Raw genomic sequence first — 11950 nt, forward strand, 5'->3', positions numbered from 1 at the left:
GGATTGGTACACATAAGTTGCCTGCTTCTGGGTATTATACTTCAATATAATATATATTTATATATGTGGCTTTATTTATAATATAAAGTAGTTCTTGAAGCAGTATTAGCTAGGAATTTATATAAATAATAAATTTTCAATATGTCAGGTGAGTTGATTATGCTTTATGTTTACAAAATCACGTTTAAATCATTTTATTTATATTTTTTTCAATAATTATCAGCCTGGAAAGCCGAAGATCAACTTAACGCTATACTAATCGAAGCTGCGAGTATCCCATGTGACGATTGTCCTGTCGAAGATTTGAATTTAGAATTCCCGCCGTATTACGATGAAAAACTATTTAAACGGTAACAATGGAACAGATAAAATGATGCATTATATTATAATTCCTTCAATTATTCGTTTCTTTACTCAGTGGTCAAGATTACTACCAGCAAAATATTTTTGCTATGCACACCGGTATGTTTTCTGGACTAATTGGAGTTCTGGCGGTGCCTTCTATTCTAAGAGTATTAATTTTCACGGAACGTTCAGGAACTGCATGTTTGGCATATAGGAGATATTTTCAAACTATTTTGCATACTGCTTTGTGGTTTGATGATACACTCAACCCTAATTCCAAGTAAGATTTATGCAAGTTGCAAATTTGTTGTATAACTAGTTGAGCATGGCATCGTGCCATAAGGAAAACTGCTGGAACTTTCCGTTCCGAAAAGGGGCCGTTCAAGTATTACGTAAGCACTATAGGGGGGCGGGGGGTTATTGATTTGCTTATTTTGGGTTGACATGCGGTGCAGGGGAGTCTGGATGATGATTACGTCATAGGTAGTATTTTAATTTTTTTACCGAATGGCAACCTTACATTGTCTTTGCCAGTACCAAAAATTTAAAATAAGTTTATTATATTCGTAATATTATAATAATTTTGTTACTCTATGTTGAATACCATATCAGTAAAATCTCTATATACTAAACCTATTTTCTTATTTTTAAAATTATAATTATAACCTAATAATTACAATATTTAAAAAAACAATACATTAATTGCAAAATATTTACGTAAGCATGGGGGTAGGGGGTAAGAGCTGTGCTTACTTTTGCTGACAAGGGGGATGGGGGGAGGGGGTAAATTATTGTAATAAATCTGCTTACGTAATACTTGAACGATCCTAAATTACAATTATTAAAAAAACTTTACAATTTTTTCAAGATTTGATAAAATAGGTTTTTTAGAATTTTGTAATTTCTGAAGAAAGATGCCTTTTTTAATTCAAAATATTTGAAAATTTCTGTAAATTTTGAACTTTTATTTAAAGTAATCGCGCTGCATCAGCGGCGTAGAGACAAAATGTCTAAGCGCGTAAGCACCGCATCGTAGTTTAACAGACGAACATTGGTACGGAACCCACAGAAATGTAAACAAAAGTTCTTATTATTGAAATCCTTATAAAATATCTTATAATTTGATGCGCATATGTCTAATGATCATTTTTGTCCGACGAATGTATTTTTTTCCTTTTTTTATTGGATCTCTGAAACCGCTAGACCTGCCTTCCCAAAAACTTAACTAGTTGGTATTGGTATCTAGCTTTGAGGCAAGTTACATGAACTTCCCGATATGTGTAAATAATCGACTCAATCAATAATAAACAAATTAATTTATGAGTGATTAGAAGTATTCCGAGTGAATTTATTACACATAATTGAAAACGAACGAACACGTTAACTCGGAGTATTTTCTAGAAGCAAATTTTCGATTTTTATATTTGAACCAGTTTCCGTAGGACTTTAATAATTTATTAATACCAAGTACTCTAACGTTATACCAAGTAAATCGTCTAATTTTAATTTTAACAAACGTCAACAAAACTAATCCTTTCAGCAAACGTCGATAAAAAGTCTAATTTTGACAAATGCCAAAAAACGATACAAAATTTTTGCAAATTTTGACGAATTTTTAAAGCTAAACGAGTTGTCGTAGGGCGCTAATATTTTAGTATGATATAGAAGACTATGATATATACCGTCAAAAAAAAAAAAAAGAAAATCGTCGAATTTTTTTTTGAAACTTTATTACAAGAAAACGGCCCGGCCGATCTTTACCAAAAACTAATTAGCACGATTCCCAACCAATATCTTTCGAACGGTTTTTGAATTTTCAAAATCGATTTAGAATCGCGAGCTGAAACGTGGACGAAAATCTTTTTACTTTTCTGCTATTTACAAAGAAACGGCTTGGATGATCGTCGCGCAAAGTTGATAAAAGCTAGTCCTTAACGAGATACATCGAATGGCTTTTAAATTTTTGAAATCGGTCCAGCCGTTTTTGAGAAAACGTCGATTTACGGCAAAAAATCTGTGCGTGCACACGCACACACACACACACACATACTTTTTCCAAATTTTGTTTCATTCGATTCAGAATGGCTTGAAACGTCGAGAAAACATAAAATTAGCGAATCGGATTTTTTGATGAAAACATAAACTTCTCCTTCGGGAAGTTAATAAGTACATTATTACCATGTCAATATAAATGATTGTTTTTTAAATCATTCAAATCGGACGCTCCGTTCTTTCAAATTGCCATTCTTAGCACTTTTTACCCCGTATCTTCAAAACGGATAGACCTGCTTTTGCCAAAACTAATCAGCACGTCTCCCCACCAACAGCAATCGAATGTTTTCTGAATTATTCAAACCGCTTGATCCGTGTTCTCAATATCGTGTGCGAAAATTTGTATTCAAACATACATACGTGCACACACATGTGCATTCATTTTTACTAAGGTATGCAAAAATATTCAGAAGGTCCTGAGACGTTAAGATATATAAAAAATTGCATTGCGATTATTATAACATACCCTAATGAAAGTTAATGAGAAACCTTGCTGAGAAGTTCATTAAATAGAGTAATAGAGTAAAATGCTACATACAACTATTTATTTTAATCTGACATAGGCTCATAATATTCTAATTAACTTGAAATTTGAGAATATAGTTTGTTTTTTTTTTTCTTTTCGAAAGTTGCAAATGTTCCATAGCCAATGGAACGGTTTGCTAGAGGACGACATTGACACGATTTTTTTGGTTATCATTTTTTCTCTCAACAGGTCTTGGAAGTCCTTGCTTATGATACGGAAAAGGCATTTGCTAACCGGAAAATCAGCTTATAAGCACGGTGCCGGACTAATAAGTCAAAAAGACATGGCCTTAACACAATTTGGATTCATGGGTTTTATTTTGATACGACCACATTTGCTAGGAATAAAACATGATAATTTAAAAGATCGACAAGCTCTGGTGCATGTATGGCGATGTTTAGGATACATACTGGGGATAAAAGAAAAGTAAAATAATAAAATTAAATATTTTTTTTATGCAAGAGTATAAATTATATCCACTAATATTTCAGATACAATATATGTCGAGAATCGTTCGAAGAAACTTTAGAACTTTGCGAACTGCTGCTTCAAAAAGTCTACAAACCCAATTTGACCCATTGCAGCAAGGATTTTGTAAAAATGACTAAAATCCTAGTCCAAGGATTGCAAGGACAAGCCCCATTATTAGAATATCATGCATATATGTTCTTCACAAAACGATTGGCTGATGTTGAAAGTTATAAATATTTAGAATCTGATTATCCGCCAAATGAAAATAAAGAAATGGAACAAGCATATAAGAAATTAGGATGGTATTCCCGATTCTCTCTATTTTTGATAGTAGGAATTCATTCATATTTGCTTTCTATACCGTTATTTAGGTGGTATTATAATTTAGAGAAACGATTCCATATGATAATAGACAGATATATTCCTTATTTAGCTATTTATAAATTTGGATGGAAGAATGCATTTGTAGATATAAGAGTAGACACATATAAAGATAAGTGACCAAGTAATATTTATTATTGTTAACGCAAATATAATATTCTTTTTCAATGTTTATCATTGTTCATATAAGTGTGAACGAATTGTCTATCGACGTTGATATATATGTGTATATATATATATATATATATATATATATATATATATATATATATGAACCGCTCAGTCATCGACTAACTCCATTTTTTGAAAAAACTGAGATATTAGTGCGAAAGTACTCAGTGTAATCATAACTGTTAGTGATAATAATGACTTTTCGGAATAATTAAAATTAACACTGTGAAACATAATTTTTTTTTGACCTCTGAATAATAACTCATTTATTTCAGAAGACATTTTGATTAACTCCATTTTGTAGTGCATATGTTCCGGCTGGACCGGTTTTCGAGTTTCATGAATCACAAATAAGAATTTGATAAAAACATAAACCCTAAGATTGTTTGGCAAAAAACTGTAGAGTCTCAAGGATGTTACAAACTTACATACTAAAATTCGTGTACCCGGCAAAACAGAAATATTAAAACTGTCTTAAGTTTATTGAAACTTGTTTAAAATACGGAAATAAGAGCTAAGTCAATTGAAATGAAATTTCTGGTCAGTGGAAATAGCTATTTACCTATTGACTCTAGATTATTGAGTCACGTGCAAAAAAAATCGAGACATTTTTTCACTAGATAATTGGTACAATATAATAAAAACATGTAAAAGGAAAGCGCCATTTTAGCTAATCCAAATATTCCACGGAGATTTTTTATCAACAAAGCCATTAGAACAATCACTAACAGAAAAGTAACCATTACAGAGTGTCCAGTAAATTTATAAAGTTAGAAATCTTATATAAGCCAATCTTATATAATTTAAATGTGTCAATAATGAAGATACATATTTTAAAGCTATTAATATAAGAAAGTCTGTACCAGGTTGACCAAAATGTTTGAATAATATACAATAGTCATTATTATATTATAAAGCTAGAACTTTGAAAAAGGAAAAATTGAGAGACATAAAGGATTTGCTAAAATTCATTCCCCCCACTACGAAAAATTGACAGAAATTATTCTAATCATAATAGAACAGCTGATAGAGAAAATATTATTTATAGAATTACTGATTAATCACAAATAATATATTACAACAGTTAACATTTATTTTTATGAAAATGCTTTAACACAAATATATAAGAATTAGGTTTATTATTTTTTTTCAGTTGACAACTTGATTAACTCCACAAGTCATATCAAATCTTTAACTTGAATTATAATTATTTACTCACTATTTACTGTAATTAACCTTATATACCATCACATATAAGCTATATATGTATTTATACGTTCTACATTATATTTTCCAACTTATATTATTACAGGAATTTTTAAAAGCAATGTGCATTACTTCATCGCTTTTCTCCACTTTCTGTTTAGGAGTTAGTCGATGTGTGCACTGAACGGCTCATATATCTTGATAGTCGAGTCTCATCATTACAGTCGAGCCTTTTGCTTGTGTGTTTCATGCGTCATAAAATTACATTTTAAAATGTTTTTAATTTCGTAGTTATTCATTTTTTTTCGAAAAAATGTCCTTTTCTAATATGTTATAAGTTTAATTTTATTAAATATTTTTTTTGAGTGTTTTTGTCCTGTGTTGCTGAATGATGACACGCATCTGGTGTCGAAACGTATAAATAAAAGTTTTTAATACTTTATACTTTTTTTTATTTCGATGAATCGGCTGCTAGTTACTTTGAATATATATATATATATATATATATATATATATATATTCTTATGTATGAAAATGGAGCTCTCTTTCACATGTCCAAGTAAAACTCGAAAACAACTAAACCGATTTGGCCAGTCTTAGTCTTGAAAAATTTGTGCCAATCCAGAGAAAGTCCAAAAGGTGAGAAATTATTTTAAAATCGCGTAGAAACTTTACATTTTTAATTTGAAAATTTTGTAGAAGCGTAATTTAAATAAAAAAATGGACGGTGGCAATTTCGTGAAATGTCAAACGCTTTTGATAGGATGTTTTACGCGAATATTATTTAATTATGATAAATTTGTAGTAAGTAGTTTTGTTTGTAGTTTTATTTATATACAAAAACGTTAGTAAACGGGCCGCAAGTAATAGAGACAAGCAATAGAGACTCAAAATATAAACTTTTATATTTATTAAACAAATAAGAATAGGGATTCAAAAGGTCCAACATCGATGTGTCAAAAATCAGTAAAACCAAAATTTTTTTGACCAAAAATTTTTTTTCCAAAATTTTTCGGACTAAAATTTTTTTGACCAAATTTTTTTTGACCAAATTTTTTTTCCCAAAATGTTTTGAAACAATTTTTTTGTACAAAATTTTTTTTTTGGCGGCATTGATGCATACCGCACCAAGGGTGGCTATGAAATAACGACCTAACAGCTTTTATTGCACTTGGTACTATCCTGAGTGTCGACTCAGCTTTTTGTTGGGTTTCATTTTGTTCAAATGAGCAATCAATTCTGATTAGGTCGTCTCATCTGGACTTTTTTGGATCCTGAACATCGGGAAGTAATGGTATGGTTGCTTCGACTTTGGTCGACCGTCGATCTCAGAGTTCAAAGTTTGAACCGACTATATACAAGTTTTTATTGATTTTATGTGATTTTTTCCATTTACAAACGGTGTACAAAATTTTTTTGACCAAAATTTTTTTTCCAAATATTTTTTGACCAAGATTTTTGTCCAAAATTTTTTTTGGCGGCATTGATGCATACCGCACGCTTCGAAATACTGCAAGGGTGGCTATGAAATAACGACCTTCTAATAATCCGACTTTTAATACTCTCTTAATTTAATATTTAACTTATTGCTAGAAGGCTTCCTGAATCTTATTTTATTAATGTATTAATGAACGTAAACAAATGTTTTAAATTATTATCACAACAAAAAAATATTAATTTTGGCTTATATATTTATTTATTTATTTATTTATTTATTTATTTATTTATTTATTTATTTAAATGTATAGCCTACAGATTTCTCCAAGAGGACTCAAAAATACAGTTATTTTACATAATGAATAACAATTAAAATATATACAAAATTACAATATATAGTTTGTAACATAAAATGCTTAAGATAAAATTACATATAATGCAGAATGTAACAATATTATTTTAAACAGAATAAGATAAAATAATGAGATATTTGAAAAGAAAATAAAAAGGTTAACTTGTGCAGATGGAGATTATTTGAATAGATGAAGTGTTGTGAATATCTATTTCATTATTAATTAAGTTAAAGTTAGAGGACATAAGTAGAATAGGCGAATTTAAGAGAGAATTATATTCAGGAGTAGGATAACTGAAAAATAATTGCGAACGCGTATATAGCCTTGGAACATTAAAGGATAATTGATTAAGAATAAGAGAATTATTGCAAAGTTTAAATAAGAACATAATTGTACAGATAAATCGACGTGAGGCAAGGGAAGGAATACCGAATTCTTTTAGTAAAGTGTTGTGGTCAAAGTTCAGGGTAAATTTTATATGTTTTATAATAAAGATATTTCAGAAGTTTTTGCTGAATCTTCTCTATCGCATCAGAGTTGTTGATTTGATGATATATATATATATATATATATATATATATATATATATATATTGGCTTATAGAATAAAAAAGCGACTCTACTGACGAGCTGAAATAGGAGATAGTAAATATAAATGGAATGCTACTGACGAGCAAATTAATGCCTCAAGATCCTTCCAATTTTCCTTTCTTCAAATTTTTTTTCCCAAAATTTTTTTGACCAAAATTTTTTTGACCAAAAGCTATTTAATCAAAAAATTTTTTGACCATAATTTTTTTGACCAAAAATTTTTTTTCTATAAATATTTTTGACCAAATTTTTTTTTTCCAAAATTTTTTGGACCTAAATTTTTTTGACCAAAATTTTTTTCCCAAATTTTTTTTGACCAAAATTTTTTTGACCAAAAATTTTTTTCCAAAAATTTTTTGACCAAAATTTTTTTTTCTTAAAATTTTTTGGTCCAAAATTTTTTTGACCAAAATTTTTTTTCCAAAAAGATTTATTTGACCAAAATTTTTTTGACCAAAAGCTTTTTAACCAAAAATTTTTTTGAGCATAATTTTTTTGACCAAAATTTTTTGGGCCAAAATTTTTTAAATCAAAACTTTTTTGACCAAAAATTTTTTTGACCAAAATTTTTTTGACCAAAATTTTTTTTGACCGAAATTTTTATTCCCAAAATTTTTTTGACCAAAATTTTTTGGGCCAAAATTTTTTTGACCAAAATTTTTTTCCCCAAAATTTTTTTGAACAAAATTTTTTTTCAAAATTTTTTTGACCAAAATTTTTTTTTCAAAATTTTTTGGACCAAAATTTTTTTTGACCAAAATTTTTTTGACCAAAATTTTTTTTTTCAAAATTTTTTTTGACCAAATTTTTTTTCCCAAAATTTTTTTTCCCAAATTTTTTTTTCCCAAATTTTTTTTTCCCAAAATTTTTTTGACCAAAATTATTTGGGCCAAAATTTTTTTGACCAAAATTTCTTTCCCCAAAATTTTTTTGAACAAAATTTTTTTTTCAAAAATTTTTTTGACCAAAATTTTTTTGACCAAATTTTTTTTGACCAAATTTTTTGGACCAAATTTTTTTTTGACCAAAATTTTTTTGACCGAAATTTTTTTTTTCAAAATTTTTTTGACCGAAATTTTTTTTGACCGAATTTTTTTTTCCCAAAATTTTTTTCCAAAATTTTTTGGGCCAAAATTTTTTGGACCAAAATTTTTTTGACCAAAATTTTTTTTTTCAAAATTTTTTTGACCAAATTTTTTTTTTCAAAATTTTTTTGAATTTTTTGAACTGATTTTATGTGATTTTTTCCATATACAACGGTTACATGGCAACGGTTACATCAAGATCCTTTAGAGCAGATCTCCATTGATCTTCTGATCTTGATTTTTGTGATTGCGGAAAATTATTGTAAAGACTTGAAACGTCGGGAAATTGAATCTTAAAAATCTTTTTCACTTTCATTATTATCTGATTGACAACTTGTCAGAGGAAAGTCAGATCGGCTGCCAGGGTGAAAGTTGAATTTCATATGTATTGATATTTTTGTTTTCAATATTCATTTATATTAAGTTGTCAATGACTTAGTAATTGATCTTTTTTCATCGGAGCCGTCCTTAATTGTAATTAAAAACGTCAAATTCTATAATATTTATCTTAATTTATCATAACTATTATTTATATATTTCAAGTAGTATTTGAATAATATCGAAATTGCGCATAAAATAAATGGCACAACATTAAAAGTAGAATCATTCCAACAATCGATGTATAAATTTATATATCATAAAAAAATGAAATACAAAAACTGACACCGCTTCCGGATTCGAACTCGAAACCCAACGCAACAACTACCGCCTATGCTACCGAACGATTTAACGATCTCGACCACCATCTCCTCTTGCAGTTGTCAATTATATAATGTCAAATTTTATAACAATTTCAGCATTAGACATGTCGAGATGGCGCCAAATGGCATATGGCGCACGCTTCGAAATACTGCGAGTTCGACTACGAAACATCGACCCAACATTGGTTTCGCAAATTTTTTTGGGCAAATTTTTTTTGATAAAATTTTTTTGACCAAATTTTTTTGGGCCAAAATTTTTTTTGGCCAAAATTTTTTTTGGCCAAAATTTTTTGGATCAAAAGTTTTTTGACCAAAATTTTTTTGATTAAAAATTTTTGGGCCAATTTTTTTGGGTCAAAAATTTTTTGACCAAAATTTTTTGGGCCGAAATTTTTTGGGTCAAAATTTTTTTTGTGTCAAAATTTTTTTGACCAAGATTTTTTTAGGTCAAAATTTTTTGGGTCCAAGATTTTTTTAGGTCAAAATTTTTTTGACCAAAATTTTTTTGGGTCAAAATTTTTTAGGCCAAAATTTTTTTGACCAAGATTTTTTTAGGTCAAAATTTTTTGGGTCAAAATTTTTTGGGTCAAAATTTTTTTGACCAAGATTTTTTTGGGTCAAAATTTTTTTGACCAAGATCTTTTTGGGTCAAATTTTTTTTGGATCAATTGGGTTTAATATTGGTCAATATCGGTCCAATATTGGTCAATATCGGTCCAATATTGGTCAATATCGGTCTAATATTGGTCAATATCGGTTAATATTGGTCAATATCGGTCCAATATTGGTCAATATCGGTCCAATATGGTCCAATATTGGTCCAATATTGGTCAATATCGGTCCAATATTGGTCAATATCGGTCCAATATTGGTCAATATCGGTCCAATATTGGTCAATATCGGTCCAATATTGGTCAATATCGGTCCAATATTCGGTCCAATATTGGTCAATATCGGTCCAATATTGGTCAATTTTTTTGGTCAAATTTTTTTGGACAAAATTCTTTTTGCCCGAATTTTTTGACCAAAATTTTTTGGACCAGATTTTTTTTTGACCAAAATTTTTTTGACCAAAATTTTTTTTTACCGAAAATTTTTTTCCCCAAATTTTTTTTGACCAAAATTTTTTTTTTCAAAATTTTTTTGACCAAAATTTTTTTTGACCGAAATTTTTTTTCCCAAAATTTTTTTTGACCGACATTTTTTTCCTAAAATTTTTTTTGACCAAAATTTTTTTGACCAAATTTTTTTTCTTTCAAAATTTTTTTTGACCGAAATTTTTTTGGGCCAAAATTTTTGGACCAAAAATTTTTTCCCAAATTTTTTGACCAAAATTTTTTTGACAATTTTTTTTTTCGAATATTGGTCAATATCGGTCCAATATTGGTCAATATCGGTCCAATATTGGTCAATTTTTTTGGTCAAATTTTTTTGGTCAAATTTTTTGGGCCAAAATTTTTTTGACCAAAAATTATTTTGACCAAAAATTTTTTGGTCCAAAATTTTTTTTGACCAAAATTTTGTTGACCAAAATTTTTTTCCCAAAAATATTTTCACCAAAATTTTTTTCCAAAAATTTTTTGGACCAAAATTTTTTTTCCCAAAGATTTTCTTCCCAAATTTTTTGACCAAAATTTTTTTGACATTTTTTTTTCCGAATATTGGTCAATATCGGTCTAATATTGGTCAATATCGGTCCAATATTGATCGATATCTCGATCCAATGTTGGTCAATATCGGTCCAATATTGGTCAATTTTTTGGTCAAATTTTTTTGGTCAAATTTTTTTGGACAAAAATTTTTTTGACCGAATTTTTTGACCAAAATTTTTTTGACCAATATTTTTTTTTTCAAAATTTTTTTGACCAAAATTTTTTGGACCAGATTTTTTTTTGACCAAAATTTTTTTGACCAAAATTTTTTTTGACCGAATTTTTTTTTTCAAAATTTTTTTGGACCAAAATTATTTTGACCAAATTTTTTTTTTTCAAAATTTTTTTGACCAAAATTTTTTTGACCAAAATTTTTTTTCCCAAAATTTTTTTTCCCAAAATTTTTTTTTTCCAAATTTTTTTTGTGTCAAAATTTTTTTGACCAAAATTTTTTTTGATCAAAAATTATTATCTAGTCGTACCTAATTATTTATTTGAAATAGAGATACAATAATAATATTAATTAATATATAACAATTGCTACACTTTTCTATTAAAGAAACGCATGGGTAAATTTCACTGTGAACACGGTGAACCTGCCGTTTGTTATTGAATATGGCACGAGACGGCGCCAAACATGAATGCATCATGCGGCATTGATGCATACAGCGCACGCTTCGGAATACTGCAAGGTCGATTATGAAATAACGACCTAATAGCTATTTCATTGCACTTGGTACTCGAGTACCGAGTGTCAGCTCAACTCTTTGTGTTGGGTTTCGTTTTGTTCAAATGAGCGATCAATTCATTCAATGTGATTGGGTCGTCTCATCTGGACTTTTATTTCGATTCGTCTTTGGTCGACCGAGTCTCTCTATATAGTCCGACTAGCGATCGCGACAGATTTCAAAGTCGTGGTCGTCGTCGTTCTTCCGAGTTGGATTGATTTTTGACATATAATATTACTAAAAACTTGTCAA

At 28.8% G+C, this 11950-nt stretch overlaps 1 protein-coding gene across 1 annotated transcript; it reads left to right on the forward strand.

Annotated features, from left to right (window-relative positions):
• Nucleotides 1-9390, forward strand: LOC113380323. The gene is made up of 6 exons (XM_026619646.1): nucleotides 1-148; nucleotides 224-350; nucleotides 419-625; nucleotides 3113-3349; nucleotides 3415-3879; nucleotides 9282-9390. The coding sequence occupies exons 1-6, from the start codon at nucleotides 142-144 to the stop codon at nucleotides 9388-9390; spliced, it is 1152 nt and encodes a 383-aa protein (XP_026475431.1). The 5' UTR covers nucleotides 1-141.
• Nucleotides 9391-11950: the final 2560 nt, after the last annotated feature.

The sequence above is a fragment of the Ctenocephalides felis genome, unplaced genomic scaffold, assembly GCF_003426905.1.
Source record: "Ctenocephalides felis isolate EL2017-DRISC unplaced genomic scaffold, ASM342690v1 CF-g0.4_SCAFFOLD_00845, whole genome shotgun sequence".
Lineage (NCBI taxonomy): Eukaryota > Metazoa > Arthropoda > Insecta > Siphonaptera > Pulicidae > Ctenocephalides > Ctenocephalides felis.